This window comes from Protopterus annectens, chromosome 10.part0, assembly GCF_019279795.1.
Source record: "Protopterus annectens isolate FY-2018-M chromosome 10.part0, PAN1.0, whole genome shotgun sequence".
Taxonomy (NCBI): Eukaryota; Metazoa; Chordata; order Ceratodontiformes; family Protopteridae; genus Protopterus; species Protopterus annectens.
Window position 1 is genome coordinate 1,467,930,051 of NC_056744.1, and position 23,792 is coordinate 1,467,953,842.

The 23,792-nt window shown below is 42.1% G+C and overlaps 1 protein-coding gene across 1 annotated transcript in view; it reads right to left on the reverse strand.

Moving 5' to 3' along the window:
* The window catches only part of LOC122813657 (integrin alpha-X-like), a 3,682,398-nt gene that overhangs the window by 564,855 nt on the left and 3,093,751 nt on the right, over positions 1-23,792 (reverse strand). Inside the window, exon 24 of the mRNA XM_044086096.1 lies at positions 20,080-20,155. Coding sequence (XP_043942031.1) covers positions 20,080-20,155 — 76 coding nt within the window. The remainder of the gene's footprint in view (positions 1-20,079; positions 20,156-23,792) is intronic.

Genomic DNA, 23,792 nt, shown 5'->3' on the forward strand with positions numbered 1-23,792 from the left:
TAAATGAACCTTGATGGACGAGTAAGAAAGGTCACAGGAAAGTAACTCACACAAATATTGCAAAACCACAGAACAAGTAGCCATGAATGAGTGTTCTTTGTGTTGTTGGCAACAACTAGAAACCCTTTTCCATTTGCTAATGTATCATTTAATAGTAACAGGCTTTCTTGCCTCTCACACATGCTCAGTAAACAGGTGCCTAAAGGGAAATAAGACCCTATTATCCAGGCAGTCAGTTAAAAAATTGATTGGTGTAAGGATGTATCAGACACTCCCAATCTTGAGTGAGTAGATTCTTTCTGTGAGGAAGCTTGTGGTAATTGACCCTTGCCATCACCAAAAGAAGGGAGAACCACTGTTCCATATGCCAGAAAGGGAGTCACCACAATGACCTTGGGGAATTAATTCTTAATCTTCAAAAGTACCATGGATATCAATGGAAAGGGTGGAAGAGTATACAGGAGCTATCCACTTCGTGAACACACTTGGTGCAGTGGTTAGTGCAAAGGGTAAAGCAGAGAACTGAAAGTGATCCAGACACACAATCCTTAAAAATACCTGAAGTCTGGATGAAAAGGAATGCGATAAGCATCTTTTAAATGCAAAGTTACCAAGTAACTTGAAGGAGGAAGAAGAGGTAACAGATTGTGATGTGACATCATTTTGAAGCTGGGCACTATCACAAACAGGTCTAAGTAGAGAAACATCCAGAACTGGTCTCCAAGCATCTTCTTGCTTTGGCACTACAAACATCCTTGAACAAAATCCTTTCTTGGGAAGAGGAACTCTTTTTATTACTCTCTAGAACAGCATGTAATGAAGGATAGGTGAAAATAAGAGTCTGGTCTGATGGACGAGGAATAACCACACAACAAGAAGGAATATCCTCTTCCTGACATTTGTAACTTCGATGAATGATCTTCATAACCCACTTGTCTGAAACTATGCTGCCAAAGAGAAAAGTGGAGATTCAGACTTTATGGAAGGGGAAAGGGATTGCCAGGGTGGGGACAAAGTCCCTTAAGTAGTCAGATTGTTTAGTTGTGCTGTCCTTGGTTTTAGAAATTCCTGAATTCTTTCTGAACATCCTTGGCATTTATGCCAAAACTGGATGAGGGATTGGAGAATCCCTTAGAAAATCTGAAAAATTGGGACAAAAAATATTAGAGATTTCTTGACTTAACTTAACCCTTTTGTCACACTTTTTGATCATCTCACCAAAAAGTGACTTTCTGTCCAACTGAGAAAATAAAAACTATGCTGCCAAAGAGAAAAGTGGAGATTCAGACTTTATGGAAGGGGAAAGGGATTGCCAGGGTGGGAACAAAGTCCCTTAAGTAGTCAGATTGTTTATTGTGCTGTCCTTGGTTTTAGAAATTCCTGAATTCTTTCTGAACATCCTTGGCATTTATGCCAAAACTGGATGAGGGATTGGAGAATCCCTTAGAAAATCTGAAAAATTGGGACAAAAAATATTAGAGGTTTCTTGACTTAACTTAACCCTTTTGTCACACTTTTTGATCATCTCACCAAAAAGTGACTTTCTGTCCAATTGAGAAAATAAAAACTCATAATTCACATCCTGTTGGGAGTTTCTGGGAATGCAGGCCTCCTCAAAACTGTAACAGACGTCATATCCCTGCAAGAATTATCAACTGAGTCTCTCACACACACACACACACACACACACACACACACACACACACACACACACACACACACACTAAACAGAGAGCAGTGACTAATACAACAGAAAACTAAATAAATTAAAGCAGAATTTTCCTCCCAAGAAGAAACTGAAGAACAAACATTCCTCATACTTTCAGAATTAGAATAAACATTAACAGTGAACCTGCCAAGTCAAAGTTCTAGAAACATACACTACTTTCCAGTACACATCACTAAGCTTCCCATCCTTATCAGAACTAACTGTTTAGCAGCAGTAGGATTAATTAAAGCTGTAGCTGTTGGGTCAGCCTCCCAATCCACATAAAACAAAGTTCATCCCAGTCCATTTTCAAGTGCAGCTTAGATCTATGGATGGGAAACAGAAAATTTACTCCAAGACTGCTCCCTGTAATTTCTAATGGGCAGATGCAGCTCCTAAACCCTTTATCCCATGCATGGGTCCACTCAAATTATCTATAGTATGCTCCCATTTATTCTTATCAGGGGTAATATATAGTTATCAACCATGGGACAGGTAAGGCCAATCTATAACCAATGGGATAGGTTATTTCAAGCACAAAAAGGAACTTGGCTAGGCTTAAAATGGCCTATTAGTTCAGGTAGCCTAGTATTTACCTGTGAACCTATGAAACTATAAGAAAGATCAAAACTTAAATAAAACCCTGAGGAAGACCCAGTAAACTACTCCTATTTAAGAAAATTTGAAGAGGAGTAGATACATGTTTAGTTTTCTGTTTCTTTGACAGAAAAAAAATGAGACGAACAGTGTTATAAATGTCAGCAATGGCTTGCTTAGGGACGGACACAATATTCTGACAAAACAGGCAAGTCTTCCCTGCTCCATCTCCCAGAACCAAGGAGAGTAGCTCTCCCCTTTCCTGCTGAGTGGACCTCAACAGCCACAGAGGATGTGGCTAACCCCCAGTCCATAGTGGCTGTAGGTGCTACACCAGAGGGATCCTGGGTAAAAGATGACTAGTCTGAGGTACAATTGGCCACAGCGGAGTTACCCACCTGAAGCTGAGGCAAACTGCTAGGCTACTGTGGTGGCAAATGCTGTTTGCTTAACTTTTTCTTTTTGTGGCTGGAAGAAGGAATGACTATGAGAATGACAGTTTGCTCCTTGTTCAAGAAGAAAATGGTGCTTCTTTCCTGGGGAAAATAAGCAGCAAAAACTGGTAACATTTTAAAGTCTTTAAAATCACCTTTTTCACAAAAAAAACTGTAAAAAAAAAAAAACACTTTAAAACACTTTTCTAGCACCCCAAAAGTATAATAAATACAATTTCTTCAGAGAAAAAAAACATGTTTAACTACTTTAAAAAAAACTGCTTACTTGGCAAGAAAAAGGAATGCTCTTGTTTAAAAGTATAGTAGTTTCATGACAGTCTGTAAACCACAAACTCCTAACTTTAAAGGAACTTTCCTGAAGAGAAAAGTATGAATAATAAAAAAAAATAACTGAAGTTTTTTTCCCCAGAAGGAACTTATCTGCCTAGCAAAGCAGCAGCACAAGCTAACCACTGATCCTCAAAAGCCTCGGAGTGTACTCTTTGGCAGCAGTAAAGCTCTGAAGGGCTCAGTGTCCACACTTGTTTTTTAGTCATCTCAGCTCAATCTGCCTGACAGTTTGGGTGCACAGAAGGTGGCCTGAAACTTTGGGGTTGGTCGGCTGTTATATCCTTGTCAGGGTATAACCCATATACGTAAGGCTACTCCAGCAGTAATCAGTATGACAGAAATAAAGTCCTGCCTCAAGTCAGAATCCTCCGACATTTTCCTCAGAAATATATTAACCTAGTTAGTCTTCTAGTGTGGATTTTTTTCTTTCTAAGATTGAAAGCCTGCAATAAACTCATGGTTAGGGTATGAAAATCATCCTTATAAAACAAAGAACATTCCTGGATGAGCAGTTTCTAATCTTTTGCTTCTTTTTTCTAGGGGCATTCCTTAAAGGAGACCGACAGAGATGGCACATTATCACAGACAGGAGGTAATTTCCCAGCTTCACAGGGAAGAACTACCCAGAGGAACTCCCTGACCCAATGGAGAAGCTTCTCCTATGGCCAGATTGGACAGCGCAACAGCCATAGAGGACATGGCTAATCTCCAGTCCATGACAGCAGAAGGGACTACATCTGAGGAACCCATAGAAACCAGCAAGTCATCTGAGGAACAAGTAATGGCTACTGCAAAGTCACCTAGCAGCAGCTGAAACACACAGTCTGAGTCCATAGTGTAGGGAAGGCTTATATTTTGCTTTTCTTTTTCACTTTTTAGGCACTGCGACAGAAGAAACAGCAGGACTGGTATAAGAATTCATGCTGCAGCTGAGGAAGAAGATTGATTCCTGGTTAACAGCTGCTGGGAAGAGTCAGCTGGGAGGGTAAGTTCTCAGACAAGCCTTTTTTATATAGTGAAACAAAAAGCATTTTTTCCCAGATATGTTCAGTATTAGCTTCAGTAAAACACCAGTCTTTACTTAAACCACATGAAGTTAACTTTCTAAATACATATTACATAAATTTGGATGTGGGATACATTAAAACTATAGGGAGTCTGTCAGAAAATTCCTGTGCTCTTAGTTTTCTACTGCTGAATACTTCTTAAGTCGAAAGCCGACACAAACTCAGAGATTCTCTTTCACTGATAAACAATGAACACATACGTGCTGTATACTCCAACAGCATAAAAAAGATAACTAACTAAAGGGGGCTGGAGATCTCAGCAAACATTTCATGATTTCTGGCTGTTTAATTTTAATAAGGAAAGCCACATTTGTGAGGAAACTGTCACAGAATCTGCATTTACTAGGTAAAATCTAATTCAGAAATTGTGACAAGCCTCTATATCCTATACTAAAGATTATTATTGCTTTATAGTTTAATTAGCTTAGTCTGAATACATCTTTATCAAAATAAAGACCTCTATTATATTTCAGGTGCCATTTATATATTTATTTTGTTATTCATTCATTAACTGGTTAGTAAACTGGTGCAGGACCCTTTTAAGCCACTTCCTGGGTTTACATACTTTTCAAATCACACAGACTTAGTTTAATAACAGAGGTAATTGTCATGCTTACAAAACTTATAATTGTTCTTAATTCAACTGTTCATTAGTTAATATTACTAAGTAAACCAGTAGTACACACACATTATGACTGGTTGCATTGAGGAAGGAATAGCAACAGTATGTTAAGGCAAACAATGTGAGCAGCATTTAGAGGATATGAACTGCTGATGTAAAGATGGCTTGAGAGTACTAAAGTGAGTATGAGGGCAGTAACTACTCTGTACTGGAGTGAAGATCGTGATGAGTTATAAGAAAAGATATGGGACAGAAAAAAGAAATTATTTTTTACCATAACATTCCATCTGTGTCATCAATCTTCACTAATCCTTGACTGTGGGCTTGGTTCCAAGCCTCGGAACAACTCTACCATTATTCCAGCTCGCGCCTTCCAAAACTCTCGAGCCAAGCTCTATCTACAGTGCTCCTCACCAAATTACCTCAAATCGAGTTTGCAAACTATAGCGACAGACAAGAAATAACAGATGAGACCATATCTGTGTCCCTGTTATGAAGCCAGTCTTTGGGAATATTCAATTCACAAAGAGTTCTAAAGGCAGGGGGAAGGAGGGAGAGAATGTCAAGGATTAATGAAGATCGACAACACAGATGGAACATTATGGTAAGACATAACTTCTTATCTGATGTTGTCAATCTTAACATAATCCTTGACTGTGGGACAGATTCTCTAGATACCCGAATCTAGGGAAGTTTCATGGAAGAATATTCCTGAGCACCATCGACCTGAATGATGCACGTCCCCTAGAGACCTGGTCCAGTTTGTAATGGGTAATAAAGGTATAAGGAGATGCCCAAGCTGCTGCTGCACAAATATCATCTAAAGAAGCCCTGGCATAAAAAACTGCAGAGGCTGCTATAGCTCTCATTGAATGCTCTTTTATAGGTCCTGTTAGGTGGAGTCCCTTTCTGTTGTAAACAAAGGTGATACAGTCCTTAAGTCATTTCACCAGGGTAACTTTAGATGCTGGACTGCCTAAAGAGACTGAAGAAAAGGCAATAAATAGCCAGTTGGATTGTCTAATATCCTTTGTTCTGTGAAGGTAGAAACATAATTGTCTGTGTACATCTAGTAAGTGTAGACTGTATTCCCCTTTGTCAGAAAAGTTGGGAAAAAAGACTGGGAGATATGAAGTCTGACTGATATTTGACTCACAAAAAACCTTTTGTAAAAAGGAAGGATTTGTTCAGAGAGACCCTGTCCTTATGAAAGATTAAGAAGTGAAGTTTACAGGACAAGGTTTGTATTTCTGATAGTCTTCTGGCAGCAGTGATAGCTATTAAAAATAAGATGTTATGTTGTCCTATCTCACCTTCGTTCTTACCATATTGGGTTCGGAACTGATCCTTGGCTCTGACTTGGCCGAACACTTAGCTGAAAGACATCAACTTGGCTCGGGGCAAGAAGGTATCCCATAATGCAGTGGTGCAATTCCCCAGATCTCTTTCGCCACCTTACGAGGTTGGATGCGTTCATCTTGGCTGTAGCTAAGTTGTCATATATTTTTTACTATTACCTTTCTCAAACTTACTAATTTTGCATATATTTAGCTTTTAGGCATATCTCATTTAACTCGTGTCTCCTTGCTGCTCTTTGTCAAATAGTGACAGTTTTTTCCCCTTTAGCACAGATTTTGTCAACACTTTCTAGGCCCCTTTGGTATCCTGTGCAGTGGTTGTTGTTTGTTTGTTAGTGCCCTTATAGCTCGTTTAAGTTAGAGAGCTATACGTTCATTTAAGTTAAAGGGGTTATAGGTTCATAGGTTGGTACTAGGCTATCGGCCCTAGGGCCTATACAAGCCTAGCCATACCAATTCCCTGGATATTTCTTCCCACATTATTTACTTCTCTGAACCCCTGTCTAGCAGGGCGACTGACATGATCCCTGGGGTGAATTTCCTATCTCCCATCCAATCATCAAGGTTCCTTTTGAAGAGGGCCACGGAGGTACTCTGTTTGACATGTATGGGCAGTCTATTCCAGAGTATGGGGAGTCTCTGGTTCAGGAGCCTATCCCTCCAGCATGGTTTGTTCATTGTGATGACAAGGTTTAGATCCCTGGAGCGTGTGGCTCTGAGGGATTGGGATTTCTTTAAGTGGAGCATGCCCAACAGCTCAGGGTTTGACACGGCCTTGTATGTTAAGCGGAGATCGCCTCTGAGTAGACGATATGCCACAGAGTATAGCTGGAGTTTTTTTAGATGGTCAGCATATGACATCTGCTTTAGGCCTGTGATTCTTTTAGTGAGGTATTTCTGTGGCCTTTCCAGCTGTTGCAGATGTCTTGTGAGGTACATACCAAACAGGGCATTATACTCTATAATGGGTTTAATGAGGGATGAGTACAGTGGACAATAAATTGAACTGTTTTAGTTAGAGGTTCTATATTTCTTCCCCTGGTTGTCGTTACTTGTGTTTTCCTGTAGTAATGTTTAGTTTAGCTTTGCATATTAGTCTTAGCTAATAAAACTTTATTGTTGGTTTTGCTATTGCTTTAGAGGCTTAACTGGAAAATGTCTAAAGAACAAAAAGGGGGAGAACATAAGCCTTCGGGCATTAAGAAGTGTCGAAAGTGTTTGCAAAAAATGTTTGGACATGTTTTTGTTTATTGCCTTAGTGCCATTCATCTCCAAGAAGACTGTACTTTCTGTCATTCATTTAGTGCTAGAGTTCTTCAGGAAAGAAGAAACAAGCTGATTTTGAAAGGGCTCTTAAAGCCTTCTTTTGAGGAAGCCATTCAGAGCTCTTTTTCCTCTTCTTCGTCTCCTTCCTCAAAAAAGGAAAAGTTTCATAAAAGACAATCTCTTGCTACATCGGCTCAGTCAGAGCCACCAGTCAAACTTCCAAAAATTTCAAAGGCCACTACTTCCTCGGCTCCACAGTCCTCGGTGCCGTCCGAAGCCAATTTGGTTGATAGGCCTGATACGTCAGCTCCAAAGCCTTCGGAGCCACAAGATACCTCCACTCAGAGCCAGTCCATCGAGATCTCACCGGTTTCTACTACTGAGACAGCCAATCCTCCATAGGTCTCCATATACTTCCCTATCTTCAAGATCTATAAGGAGCTTATCAGATGATGATGTGGAACGGGTGGTGCATAGACTCCTCAAGTCTCCGGCGCTAACTAAATAATTTTCGGCTCCTACCCATTTCATTTCGGAGCCTACTGTGCCCACTGTTCCTCCTCTGAGCCAAGCTGGTCTTTTGGAGCTGGAGTGCTTGGTACCACTTACTGTGGACACGTCTGTTCCAGGACTCCCTTTGGTTTTATAGGTTCATAGGTTCATAGGCAGGTACTGGGCTATCTGCCCGAAGGCATATATTAGCCCAGCCACATTGTGTGGTATTCACCGCCCCTTTGGTTAGTTCCCTAGGCCCTTGTTCTAGCAGCTAGTACCCTTGGCCCCTATCTAGTAGAGCTGCTGGTGTGATCCCTGGTGTGAAATTTCTGTTACCCATCCACTCGTCAAGATTCCTCTTGGAGAGTGATAGCGAGGGGCTCTGTCTTATGTAGATCGGGACCTTGTTCCAATGCAAGGGAAGTCTCTGCGAAGGGAATCTATCCCTCCAGCATGTTCTATTCATTGTTGTGCTGAGGTTTATATCCCTAGAGTGTGTTGCTCGAGTAGATTTGGTTTTGCTAAGATGGAGCATGTTCAACAGTTCTGGGTTGGAAATGGCTCTGTATGTTAGACAGAGATCGCCTCTGAGAAGGTGGTATGCAACAGATAAAAGCCTTAGTTTTTTCAATCGTGCTGCATAGGGCAACTGTTTGAGGCCAGTAATCCTCTTAGTGAGGTACCTCTGTGGTCTCGCCAGCTGCTGGAGATGTCTAGCCAGGTACATTCCAATTGGTGCATTGTACTAAATAAAGGGTCTGATGAGGGAAAAGTAGAGGGGCACCACTACATCTTTAGATCTTGATGCGAACCCTTTCGTGATCAGATGGGTCACACAGAAGGATTTTCTAACCACCTTGGCAACATGGTTATCAAAGGAAAGCTGACTATCTACTTGGGTCCCTAGATCCCTTATTACTTCTTCAGATTTCAGGGGGTTACCACCTATGTGGTAGTTTGCGGGTAATCTCTTTTTTCCAAAGGGGATTACTACCCATTTTTTAGCATTTAGCTTGAGACCATGGCTTTGACACCATGCATCAGTCTCATTAAGGCCCTTCTGGAGGATATCCTTGTCAGCCGGAGACTCTATTACAGCACCCAGTTTGCAGTCGTCTGCAAACTTGGTCAGCCACAGCCCTTCAGTGCTTGCCTGTACTTCTGAGAAGTATATGTCAAACAGGAGGGGCCCCAGGACAGGACCCTGAGGCACACCACTCATTATTGGTCTGGATTCGGACATAGATCCCACTACTCTTACTTTGTGGGATCTGTCTGAGAGCCAGTTGCGATCCATCTTGTAACGTAAGGGTTTATGCCCAAGTTGGTGAGTTTATCAATAATACCCGAATGGGTAATGGTGTCAAATGCTTTAGCAAGGTCAAGGTAAGCCGTGTGTACCTCCTTACCCTTGTCTATAGCCTGAGTAACTGTCTCAAAGAAGTCTACTAGGTTCAGGAGGCATGATCTGCCCTTGACAAAGCCGAACTGTGTGGGATCAAGTGTTTGGAGGTTCCCAATCTCTCCATTTATGACTTCCATAATGATTCGCTCCATTGCCTTACAGATCAGACTGGTCAGGCTTATTGGTCGGTAGTTCCCAGGGTCGGTTGTGGCCCCACCCTTCTCCGACTCTCTCAGCACCATCCGGTGTGTCTGGGAGCTGGGATTCCCTGGTCAGCCCCAGGGGGGATTCTCGGCCCTGATATTCTTCGGTGCCGAGTTTACCCCTCTGAGCGCTGGCCCGGGTTAGCTCGGCTCCTACATCAGCCTTGGGTCTGATCTCATTGGTTGCCTTCCACTGTCTCCTCAGAGCCGGGGAGACATTGCAGCAAGCAAGATCCACCTTTGAGCTGATGAGGAATGTGTTGTCTACTCATTCAGCACTGCAGAAGGATACCAGTACTCGTCCCCCCAGGGCACCGGCTACTGTCTCAGCACCACCTACTCCTCAAGACAGCAGAGATCCAGAGCCTCAGGATCCCCCATTGGGCAAACCCCTCTCCTCCAAGGCCTCCCCAGAATATCCTTTTGGGGAGTCACCTCGGAAGAGAACCTGCAAGAGGAAGCATGTTGACTTCCTAGATAAGCCCATCACTTCAGACACTGACCTCGATGAGTCGGAAGGCTCCCCACAGTTGTCCTCTGACAATATCTCATTTGCAGATATTCTAGAAATCCTCAAGCAAAGAGGCGGCTGGCAGGCAACCACCCCTTCTGATGAGGAGTCAGTGTACCTGAAGGCTTTTGGGTCTCAACCTTCAGCCTCCTGGGTTTCTCCACCTTTCAATGAGCTAATGGACCTGGTTAGTAGAAAGGCTTGGGAGTCACCCGACACTATGGAACTGGTCCCTCGGAGGCCAAACAAATTTTTGTCAGCTCCTTCGGGCAAGGAATTTCTAACCAAGGGGATACCCGTAGATGTTATTGTGGTGGCAGTAGCCACCAAGAAGGAACTTGCAGAGGCTTCATCTGTTCATCCTCCGAATAAAGACTCTCGAATGGACAGATATGGGAAGCGTATCTTTACTTCAGCGACTTTCACTCTGCGATCGCTGAACTACTTATCCCATTTTATGAGGCTACAAAGAGATCTCCTGAAAGAGCTAGGAGATACTCTACAAGGTTCATTATCTGTGGGGGTGAATGAGAAGGTCTCCTCCCAGCTGTCCACCTTGAATTCCATTGTCAACTCCTCCATGAGGCTCATATCATATGCAGCAGATGGAGCGAGTAGGGCAGTGGGTTCCGGAGTTTCCCTTAGGAGACGCTCCTGAATGCGCTTGTGCAATTTGCAAAGCCCTTTAAGTCTACCTTCACCAACGCCCCTTTTGACGGTTCCTTACTGTTTTGACCTAAAGTGAAAGACACCAACCCGGTGCAAGCAGGAAGGGAAAGCTCTCTCTGCCACTGGAGTATGTTTTTCTATACCTTCAAGACCTTATCCTAAAGGTCAGAAAAGCGGAAAGATGTGGTTCAAAAGATCCCAGATATTTTTCCAAGACGCACAGGGTGATACCTTCCCCAGGGGCAGAGGAGGAGGTAATAACGGTAGATGCTGCCCCAGAGGCAGAGGAGGTCCACAGAACTAAGGTGACCATGATTCCTTTCGCGGACGCCCTTATCAGCGCTCCTGAAAGGAGGTCAGATTGCACTACTCTGGAGGCAGTCGGGGGACATTTATCAATGTACCCAGAAGCCTGGCAAAATATCACAAATGACAGATGGGTACTAAATTTAATATCCAGAGGATACTCCATCCCTTTTTCCAAGCCTGTTCCACAAACTAAAACAATCCCAGATGTTCCACCCAATCTAAGGGAACAAGCAACTATAGAGATTCAAAAGTTGCTCCACAAGAGTCATCCAAGAAGTCCCCGCAGACCAAATACGATTCGGAACTTACTCAAGATTCTTTTTGGTGCCAAAATGAACAGGGGACTGGAGGCCTATATTAGACCTAAGCAAGTTAAACGAATCTGTCAAGAAGTCAAAGTTCCGAATGGTGACACTGCAGTCTATACTTCCCTTTTTAGGGAAAGACAATTGGATGTGCTCGATAAACCTTCAAGATGCTTACTACCACATAAAAATGGACAGGACATCAAGAAGGTACTTACGCTTTCAGCTGGGAGCCAGCCATTACCAGTTCAGAGCTCTGCCCTTTGGTCTCACTACAGCCCCTAGAGTGTTCACCAAATTGTATGGCAGTAGTCACGGCTCACCTGAGATGTCTAGGATTCCATGCATTTCCCTATCTAGACGACTGGCTCCTATCTGCCACCACCAAGCATCTACTCCTACAAGCCAGGGATCTAACTTTGGATATCTGCAATCAATTGGGCATTACAGTAAAGTTTCAAAAATTTGCCTTGTCAACATATTACATTCATAGGCGCAGATCTAGACACTTCTTCTATGATAGCAAATCTTCCAACAGAAAGAGTTGTAGCACTCAGACATTAAATACTTCACCTCCTCCCCAAGACCAAAGTGAAAGCAAAGATAATTCTAAGATTACTAGGAACAATGGCCTCCACGATTACATTAGTCCCTCTTGCCAGAATGCACATGAGGATTCTTCAATGGCTATTGTTCTCCCAATGGTCACTACAGGAGCTTCCGATGTTTGATCTGATCAGAATAATGGAATCTTGCAAGAACGACTTAAGATGGCCGATACATTCTACTTGTGACAATAGGCAGACCTTTCGTTCCACAACAACCAATAGCTACAGTGACCATGGACGCTTCCCAGATAGGGTCGGGGGGCATTATCTGGGAAGAAAGGTCCAAGGTATATGGCAAGAACACGAAGCTCACTTGCATATAAATGTTTTGGAGATGAGAGCAGTGCTTCTTGCGTTGCAAGCACATCAAGACTCTCTTCCTCTAGGGACTATTGCGATTCAATCAGACAATATGTCTGTGGTTTGGTACATAAACAAGCAGGGGAGAACCAGATCTTACCCCCTTTGTCGAGAAGCCCTAAGAGTATGGCAATGGGCAGTTTCTTCCCAGCACTTTCTAAATGCAACACACATTCTGGGGAAGTCCAACGTGATAGTGGACAAGTTGAGCAGAGCAATCCTAACGCCTCACGAGTGGTCTCTCAATCACAATGTAGCGGAAATAATTTTCCATACATGGGGACAGCCTTGCTTGCAATCTCTTTGCCACTCCCATGAATGCCAAGTGCAGCAACTACTTTACCCTAATCCCCCCTTCGGGGGAGGCACCGAGAGATGCTCTTGCTCACGATTGGTCCTCGGGGCTTCTATATGCCTTTCCACCGTTTCCTCTCATACCTAGAGTAATTCAGAAAGCACAATGCTCGGGAAGCAGGATAATTCTCATAGCCCCTTACTGGCCTGGCCAAGTTTGGTTCCCCTTCCTTTGGCCTCACCTTTAGTAGAAGCCTTGGATTCTGGACCCAGTGCAAGGTCTGCTGACTCATATGTTAGGGGAGCTTCATCCTTCTCTCCACTCCCTAAAACTGACAGCTTCGCTGCTCCACTTCCTAATTTAGTCAGGCTTCACAATCTCACTCCTACAGTTAAACATATTTTAATGTCCTCACACAAAGCTTCCACTAGAAAGCTGTACTCTAGTAAATGGAAGAGGTTTTCCCTTTGGGCTCAAGATAGGAACATTGATCCTTTCTCTGCACCTATTCATTCTATATTGGAATTTTTGGCTGAACTATTTCAACAAGGCCCAGCTGCAGTGACCATCAAGATTCAACTTGCTGCAATTTCAAATATTCATATCCATGACTCTACTTCCAACTTAATGTCACATAGGTTGTGAAGAGCCTTCCTAAAAGGTGCTGCCTTATTAAGACCTCTCTTTAAGGGACCCCTTTCTCCTTGGGATCTAAACTTTATTTTGTCTCATTTCACGTTACCTCCCTTCAAGCCCTCTTCATCTTCAGACCAAGTTCTTTTCCTGGAAGACCTTGTTTCTAGTGGCTATAACGTCTGCTAGAAGAGTGTCAGAATTGCAAGCTCTTTCTATTAAAAAGCCATATTTGATTTTTCATAAAGACACGGTATCCTTACGTACAAATCCATCCTTACTACCTAAAGTCTACCTAAAGTCTCTTCAAACAACATAAATCAATCCATAGAACTTCCAGTATTCTTTCCTAACCATAGCAACAAGGCAGAGTATAAATTACATCAAATGGACATGCATAGACAACTCAGATTCTATTTACATAGAACCAAAGACTTCAGAAAATCTGCCCAATTATTTGTATTCTTCTCTGATGCAAAAAGGAATCTTCAGCCTCAAAAACTGCTCTAATTGGCTTTTAAATTGTATTACATTCATCTATAACTCAAATCACAAAGATTTACCTTTCAAAGTGAAAGCTCATTCCACTAGAGCAAAAGCTATGTCATCCGCGTTTCAATCCAGAACTCCCATGGATATTTGTGCAGCAGCTACTTGGTCTACTCCACATACTTTTATCACTCATTATAAAGTGGATTTGGCCTCCAGGGACAGGGCATCATTTGGTTCCATGGTGCTTAATGGTGTACTCCCATGAGTCACCCAGGAAAAAGGTGCTAGGGACGCTGTTCCATCATGGTAATAATCAAGGCAACATAGGACAACATAACAAATAAGTTAGGTACTCCCCATAACGTTCCATGTTTGTTTTCTATCTCGCTGTTCATTCTTACGAACCCTCCCTCCTTCTCCCTGCCAAAGACTCCTTGAGTACCTGGTGGATGTTTTTACTACCTTCATCTCGTTTCTCCTTCCAGTACATACAGTATGGATTTGGATACATGTTTATATGTATATGTTTGTAGATATGTATATAGTGTACATATTGCTCAGTGTTAGCAATAAACAAGATCTGGGGAATTGTACCATTGTATTGTGGGATACCTTCTTGCCACAAACCAAGTTGAAGTCATTCAGCTAAGTATTCTGCTGAGTCGGAGACGCGGATTGGCTCCGAACCCATCATGGTAAGAATGAACGGCGAGATGGACAACAAACATGGAACATTATGGTGAGTACATAACTTCTTTTGTTTTCAGGGCAAGAATTTTAAGTCACAAATTGCTGAAGGTTCAAAAGAGGGAGAAATAAGAGACTGAAGTATCAAATTCAAATCCCATGGTGCAGAGGATTCTTTATATGGAGGTCTGAGCATTAAGGTTCCTTTCAAAAAGACTTTATAAAGTTTACGTGACATTAGTGATGAACAATTGAAACCAATATGGAAGTTGGATATCAAAGCAAGATGCACCCGAATAGTAGAGGATGATGAGCCTGTCTCATAGAGTAATGCTAAGAAGTCAAACTTTGTCTATTGGTGCTGTATATGGGTCAAGATTACAGTCTCATGACCACTTAGTAAACTTTAGCCACTTGTTATGATAATTTTCTAGTTGAAGGTTTGTGGTGGGCCAGAATGATGTATTGGACCAGTGAGGTGAGGGAGGGATGCCTGACAATCATGTGAACTGGAGAAGCCATGCAATGAGCTTGAGATGTTGTAGATTAAGATGAGCCAGTGTGTCTGGGTGGGACAACAGATCTGGAGCTGCGTCCAGCATTCAGGGTTTCTGAAGCCAGATGAGGCATAGGAAGAGGAACCAGACCTGTCATGGCCAGAATGGGGCAATGAGGATTATTCTGTTCTTTGACCTATTGGCTCTCTTTAGAAACTGACATATTAGTGGAATCAGTGGAAAGGTGTACAATAGACTGGGTGGCCAATCGTGAAGGACAGCGTCTCTGGGTGACTCCCCCAGGAGGGGGGATTAGGGCATAGTAACTGCTGCACTTGTTGTTCAGAGGGGACATGAACAGGTCACAGCAAGGTTGGCCCCAGTGGTGGAATACCTTGTCCACCTCCACTGGATGGAGACCATTTGTGAGGCATAAGATGGTTCTGTTCAATTTGTCCGCAATCACGTTGGAGCTCTCCTGAATGTGCATTGACATTAGAAAGTGGTCGGAGGAAATTATGCAGTGCCAAACTCTGAGCACTTCCTGACAAAGAGGGTAAGATCTGGTTCCCCCTTGTTTGTTGATGTACCACACAACTGACATACCATCTCTGTTTGTACTGCAATCATTCCCAAGGGGAGTGTATCTTGAAATGTCTGCAACACTAAGAGCACTGCCCTCATCTCTAGAACACTGATATACAAGGTGGCCTCCAGTTGGGACCAAGTGCCTTGGACTATCTTTCCCAGATAATGCCCTCCCACCCTATCTGGGACATATCTGTGGTCACTATGGCTTGGGGTTGAGGAAGGACAAAAGGACGACACAACAATATTTCAAAGTGAAGCCACTAATATAGACCCTCCTTGCATCGATTGGTGATCAGAATCAGATAGGACACTGGTTAATTCAACAAGGACCTTTGGGAGGCAAGAAGGCATTCAAGAATTCACATGTCGTATCTGGCCAGGGGAACTAGAGTGACAGAGGCTGCCACTGACCCTAAAGCTTGTAGAATGAATTTTGCTGCTACTTTCTTTCTTTGAATGATCTGGCTCACTTGTGATCTGATCCGCTGGAGTCTTTCTAGGAGAAGTGCCGTGAAGCCGGTGACTGTGTTGAGCATAGCTCCAATGAACTCCAACTGTTGTGTGATGGTTCTAGATGGGATTTTTCATAGTTTATAGTGATTCCTAAGCTGGAACAAAGAAGAAGAATGTAATCTCGTGCCTTTACAAGTTGATCCTAGCAGTCTGAGATGCGGTGCTACCACTGCCATATATCTGGTGAACACCCTGAAGGCTGTGGTGAGACCAAAAGGCAGTGCCCTGAACTGATAGTGACTGGCTCCCTGCCAGAAGTGCAGGAATCTTCTGGAGCATTTGTCCATTTTTATATGATAATATGCATCCTAAAGATCTATTGAGCACATCCAATCATCTTTTTTCAAGAATGGAAGTACAGACTGAATCGAGACCATCTGGAATTTGGTTTGTTAAACAGATTTGTTCAACTGACTGAGGTCCAAAATCGGTCTCCAGTCCCCTGTTTTCTTTGGCACTAAAAAGAATCTTGAGTAAATCCGGGATCCTCTCCGGTCTGATGGGACTGCCTGAATGACTCTCTTGTCTAGCAGGTTTTGAATTTCTAAGCCTGCTGCCTCCCTGTGACTGGGTGGAATGTCCAGGATTCTTCTTATTCGTTTTGGTTCCTCTGACAGGAGAATGTTGTAACCTCTGGTAATGATCTTCTGCACCCATATGTCCAATGTTATTCCTAGCCAGGCAGATTGGTGCAGGGATAATTGCCCCGTGACTGTCATCAGAGGAAGGCAATCAGGCCTCCTTTCAGGAGCATTGATAGTAGTTATCAGGGAAAGAGTCTATGGAACCCTGATTCTGCAGGCCATTTATGTCTCTTGGTGAATGTCTTCCATTATTACTCTCCCCTCTGCCCTGAGGGAAGTCATTACCACGTGAGCCCTGGAAAGGTCCTTGGGTATTTTTGAACCACAGCCTACCACTTCTCTGGTTCCTGGAATAGGGCCATTGAGGAGTGAAAAAGCATATGCCCACAGCAGAAAGGTTCTTCCCATCTTTCTCACATCTGGCTAGAGTCTCTAACTTTTGGGCCAGGATGATCAGTCAAACGGAGTGTTGATGAAAGACTTAAATGGCTCCGTGATATTACATAAGTGCATACAAACAGGTCTTCTAATGCTATGGTTGAACCTGCTGCTCTTGTCATCCCTTTGCCAGCATGTGCAATTAGCCTCGTGGACAAGTTGAATATAGATTCTAGGGTGGCGAGCTGAGAAGTCACTTTATCTGGAACTCCTTCAGCTACTGCTCCTGAAAAAGTATCTGAAAGCTCTTTAATCAGATCTCTCTGAAGCCTGGTAAAATGTGCCATATAGTTCAAGGACCTGAGAGTGATGGTCGATGATGCATATATGTGCTTCCCAAATCTATCATTGTCCTAGACTCTTTGTTAGGAGTATGGACAGTATGACTTTCATTAGCAAGTTCCTTCTTGGTAGCTGCAGCAACCAGGAATAGTTTTGGCCCAGTGTTGCTCATCTTTAGGGGCAGACAGAATCTGATCAGATCTCTTGGGGATCAGCTCAATAGTCAGGTATCTACCAAGCCCACTGAGCAATCAACTTAATAAGATCATCAGCAGGCAGAGAGATCCAAGAGGTAGAGGGCTGAGCATGAAAAGCCTCTAATTATACCAACTCCTCTGAGTAAAGTTGAAGGGTAGTCCAGTCACCCCCTGTTTAAGGATTTCTAGAATGTCCCCGAAGGAAACATCTTCAGGGGGTGACTTAAGGGAGCCTTCCCCTTCATCAAAATCAGTATAGCCTGTGAAGGACTCTTCAGGGGAGTCCAAATGCTTCCTCTTGCATTTTTTTCTTTGAAGGTACCTCTTCAGTGGGTTGCTCGAGAGAGATTTCCAAAGAAGACATAACCAGAGTGGTTTGGTCCTGAGACTTCTGTCCCCTCTGTCCCAGGGTAGAGACTGCAGGAAGCTCTGGTTGAGGGGATGGATACAATGTTTGGACCATCAGGGAAGGCATAGACTGTTTGCTCGCAATGGACAAAGCCTGGGAGGCAGGTCCCCTGTAGAGGGATGGGAGCCCGAAACCAAAATAGACTCCTTCAGAACTGTGGTCCCATCTCACACCGAGGAGGTGGACCCCAATGTAGAAGTTAGGGTCGAGCTTACATATGCCAAGGCAATGAGGGGTCTATAAGTCTCAGGAAGTATTGAAGTCACACCCTGCCCCCCTGAACAAACAATGAAGTCCCGACCCCAGGAGGTCTCTGGTTCTGAGGAACCGGAAGAACTCAGGGTAACTACTGGTGTCAGAGAAAGAGCTCTGACCACCACTGAAATAGTCGAAGATGGAAAGGGTGGCAGCAGGGGCTGTGAAACCTTGAATGAAGTTGAAAGAGGAATAGGCAGGGTTGTGGAAGAAGGTAAGGTTCCAGAGCTAACAAGGCTAAAACCATGGAAGGAGGTAATCCCCTTGCCATCAGGAGCTAGTCATAAAATCTGACTGATAAATTGTTGGTGGATGAACAGAGGAAGCCGATGGAGACCTCGGTGGCCATCTCTCCAAAGCATGGTCTGCAAAGGGATCTACTGAGGGAGAGCAAGTTATACAGGGTAAAATTATTACCTGAGGATCCTTCTGTACACAGTGGTTGGTTGGTACCAAAGGGAGTGTTGTCTGCACTGATACCGGTACTAAGGATAACTGTGCTGAAGAAGTTGGTACTGACGGCACCAAGGAGTGAGTATCTTGGCCCACCAGTGTCGAGGACTGTTGGCAATGTGGGGGATTTGGCTATTTTAGAAGGCTTTTTCCAAGAACTTGTCGGAACCAAGTGACTCTGCTTTTTAGGTTTAGAAGAGGATGAAGAGGAGGAGGAACTGGCTCCTGTCTTTGGATCAGATAGGGCCTCTTCAAAATCAGATTTAAGAAGGCCTTCTAAGATCAATTTGTTTTTGCTATCCATTAGGGTTCTGGAACTAAACCCATGACAGATCGCAGTCTTCCTGCAGATGGACCACACAGACAATGCACAAAAAAAGTGTCTCCATCTAAGTTAGACATCACTGTCACATTTTTGGCACCTCTTGAAGTCAGAGGTACCTTCAGAGGATTTGTCGGCTATAATGTAAAAACCAAGGCCACCATGCACACAGACATGCACACACACATGCACTGTTGTACTATAATGAAAGAGGAAAGATTGTTTTTTTTAAAGATATATCAAAGAGAGGAGAAGGAAAAGAAGCAGAAGGGAACTACCAATGATGGTATGAAGAGTTACACGAAGGTAAAAGGGGAAGTACTAATGATGGTACTTGAGTCTAAGGGGAGAGAAAAACAGACTCATGCACACACCAAAAACTATCTAGAAGAGGAGCGGGGTAGTAAAGATAGAAGTTAAAGATAGGATGTGGAAAAAACTAACTAACAATTTGAAGAAAATGCTAATGCTCGAGAGATTGAAGAGAACGTGTCTGACACTACGAAGCAGCAAACGTGATCTCAGGTAATTTGGTGAGGAGCATTGTGGGTAGAGCTTAGTTCGAGAGTTTTGGAAGGCACGAGCTGGAATAATTGTCAAGTTGGTTCCGAGCTCACAGTCAAGGAATTTGTGAAGATTGAGAACACCAGATCACTAGTTTATGTAGGAGTAGAGGGAGTATACTTATAACACGTGCACGGCTTTAATCCACAATTGATGTTTTGTTCTCTTAGATCTGATGTTGTGAAGATAGCATCTAGGGTATTATGTTAGCCAGTATATCTAAAACATATGGGTGCATTCTGTTTTTGCAGATATTTCAGTTTGTATGTGCTAGTCTAGCAAATCCAAGTCCAGCAACTGCAAACACTAAGGTGCAAAAAGATAAGTTATGTATGCTAAGGTCAGAATTGCCACTCCTCTTACCAGATTTAATTTATATAAGTAATGAGGTGTTAATCCCCTGCCCCCCCCCAAAGTCAGCGAGTTTAGATGATGAAGTTTGTCTTGTTAAAATGCTTTAAACATTATTATGACAGTTTTTCTCTAACTGATCAAGGTTTTAGTGTTCATATTGCAAATGTCAGATTTCTGTCATGGAACCCTATACTTTGGCATCATTTTGTATTACAGAGAAAGCTAAAGTAATTCTGTTTTCCTACCTCATATGAATGGAAAACTTCTTTTGCTTCATCTTTCTCCTTTGTAAAATCCATGTAGTAAGTAGAGTTATCCAACCTAAAATTGAAAGAAAAAAAAATCACAAATTAAGTTAAGATTAACAACAAAATTCATCTTTTGTTATGCCAAAATAAGAAAACGTCAGAGCCACCTTAAGGATCAAATATTCAGAGCAGCTCATAAGATTGCTTTTATTAAACCTACACACTTGCTTCTTATATTCACAAAATAAGCAAGGAAAAAAAGACAGGATTATTGCAAATTTGCAGTAGACTCAATTTTACTTTTGCTTGGGCCCCCATATCAGTTAAACAAATAACAGTGATCCCCTTCATCCTAGATTCCTGCCATTGAATACCTTACTAGTGGGGAGTTGCCTTACAATGTCCCATTTAGTGAGTATTATAAACCACTCAGCTAACCCACAGAATGTGCATTGCACCTTCAAGCAATCTGAAACAGGAGATGGTGCTCATAGTTACAGGGTTCGTACTTGCACAAGGCTGATTAGCAGAAGGCACAGCTGAACCCTGAATCTATCTTCTACAAAACACCCACAGATTATATAATCCTCTGAAAAATTACTCTTGCTGCTTTACCACTGTTTTACTACAATAAAAATGTTGCTGTTGGGTGACATAATTAAATCCAGCCACTTCAATGCAAGATCAGTTATGACAAATAACTCAATACACCTTATTACAGAAAATCTTCTCTCTTTTGATTACAGTGAATGCTCTAAGAACATTACTAGTATAAATAACAAATGAGCTTCTATTGTAGCCTGGTTACTCACAGGAAAAACACCACTAGTATCACTGAAACATGGCTAAAGGACAACTTCTGACCCTGATATTGCATAAATATATTTGCTTAAACCGCAGTATGCAATAGAGAGGTCTCAAGTTCTTTTCAATGAATATAGAAAAGGGCTCTGTGAGCCAACCACTTCCTGAGACAATAGGTCTAAATGGTGGTGGTAATGCATTCCTATGTATTTTTGGGAGTCCATGGAAAACTGGAATCAATGGGAACTCAACAGAAAAGTAGGTGTATAATTCACTGGTAATAACATGACTGCAACAACAATCAAAGTAGCATCAACCTCAGCTTTCATGATATCTATCACATCAAAATTAATTAGAGTATAAACACTCATCTAGCAAAGTAGAAAAAATAGTATTAAAATAATATTCATAATACATTACAATAATGGCACCACCTTTATCAGCATTTATCATTATATCAGCACCTTGCTGCAGACATTAGTTCTTCTTTCTCTGAGGCGCTCAGGTTACAAAACTTTCTTTTAAGCATGCCACTATTGGTAGCTTGCAACAAGTCATGTTCACATTTTTTTTACAAAATGTGTCCAATAATGTAAATTTGACTGAAAAGTGCTTGGTTTCTTTCCTCTACTGGAAAGACAGGAACAGGTCTTGAGTGACAGTAAACAGTTTTTCGAAGACTTGTATAAATGTAGTGTAAATGGGGAGTTGACAGACGGCTTTTCGTTAGTAACAATGGATGTTGTATCATTATTTACTGCCATCCCTCATTCCTTGGGAATTTCCATGGTACTTGAATTCCTTGTTAAAAACAGCGAGTATACCCCAAGTAAAACTGATCTCATTTGCATGTTCATGTAAATTGTGTTAGAAAAGAATGTATTTCTTTTTGAAGGACATTTGTTTCTACAGAAGGTTGGCATAGCTATGGGCACAGCTTGTGCCCATAGTTACGCTAACATAGTCATGGCTGAATGGGAGAATACCTCCCTGTTAAATTGGATGAATATGCCCCACTTGTGAGCTTCTACAGTAGATTTGTAAATTACTTGTTTTTTGTGTGGGTGGGTGGGGGGGGAACTGAAGAAAAACTTATGGTGTTCATTAGCTATCTGGAGTCGACCTCCTCTTTTCTAAAATTTACTTACAAGTGAAATAGATTTCCTACATGTGCTAGTCAATATTGACACAACTAGGAACCTCCAGACCAAATTATATAGAAAATCTTGTAGGAGGAATGCCATCTTGCACAGGGACAGTATGAACCCTGGCCATATATTTCGGAATGTTATCAAGGGTCAAACAATGAGTGTGTCAAGACTGAATAATTGTGATGGAATTTTCAGGCAAGATGTCCAGATGCTTATAAAAGAATTTCATGAAAGGGGCTATAAAGCATGGGAGGTTGAAAGGAACATCAGTATGGGAGCCACACAAAGGATAAATAAGGCAAAGCCATAGTTTTCAAACCACGTTTTTGAAGCGAAGTTTCCCCAGGCCACTAGTAATAGGAATACTGTGCCTATATCCTTATTTTATACTAGTGATATGACTGGCATAATGAATATTAAGTTGAATTGGTCTATATTGAGTTTAGACAATGATATTTTAAAGGTTGTTGGTCACAGACCAAACTTTGCTTTTAAGAACATGAAATCAAGGCAGCTTTGCTATAAAAATGTAAAAGAAAAATATAAGAGACTAGGTGGTGGTTGGGCAGGCACTAGAGAATGCCTTACATGCAATTTCTGTACATTTATTAATAGATCAACATGCTTTATTCATCCAGTCACCCGGTTTGAGTACAAGTTTGAAATTAAAGCCAACTGCCGAACCAGGAATTTGATTTATCTGGTGACATGCACAGTTTGCCACTATATACTGTATAGGAAAAACCAACAGGTCACTGATGGAATGAGTCAGGGAGCATATGTATTATATTCAGAATGGTGACACTAAAAATGCACTAGCCAGACACTGCATGCAGAATGAAATGAACATGGCTTTACATTTCAAGTTGATGAAAATTATTTCTGAAAATATACATGGAGGTGATGTGAAAAATGTTACTGAAAGCAGAGAATTGCATTGGATTATTTTATGGCAAGCTGACAAATACCCAGGTCTAAATGACAGGATTTCTATTAAACCTGCACTGAAAGCACGATGTCTCTTTACATGATACAAGCTGAAGCTAAGTTTTTACTTTTCTCTGATGTTTATTGGCTGCTTTGAATTAAGAGTGAATATATTAAAAGTGCTGATGTAGTTTTTATATGGTCTGCTGAAGCACTAGTATTTGGTGTGAAAGCGCTTACCTTAAACTTTTAACATTTTATGCTTTCAGTTGTGTTTCTGTGCCTTGTTTTCTTCAGTTATACTTGTGTTGGCTTGCCAGCACAGTTTATTCCTTGGGGATTTCATTCTTTGTTTCTGATACTTTCATAAAGGTCACTGACTAAACACCACTACATAACAGCACTGATCCTAACATTGCCTCATCCTAATTCATTAACAACCTTAGCAAGTTCAAGATGACCAACTTTGCATAACCAGAAGATGACTAAGGGGACATACTTGCTCCTGGCTGACCAGCCACATGATGACCTTACAGAAACAGACAAAGCTTTGCACTTTTGGAAACAAAACTCTAAAACGAGCAACTATACTAATAGTCTTTACACCACAGAACAACAGGAAAGCAGCCAGAATAGTAACCAATACAGCAAAGGTTACCCATCTCTGCAATAAGAAACAAGTCCTTTCGCCAACTCCTAAACAGTTCTGGAAAAAGCTTAAAAACCTAACGGGTAATATTATTGATTCCACACACTATACTGCCACCTCTGGGTGTAGAGAATCTAATAACTTTGCTAATAGCTACAGACATTGTCTTCTCTCTAGCA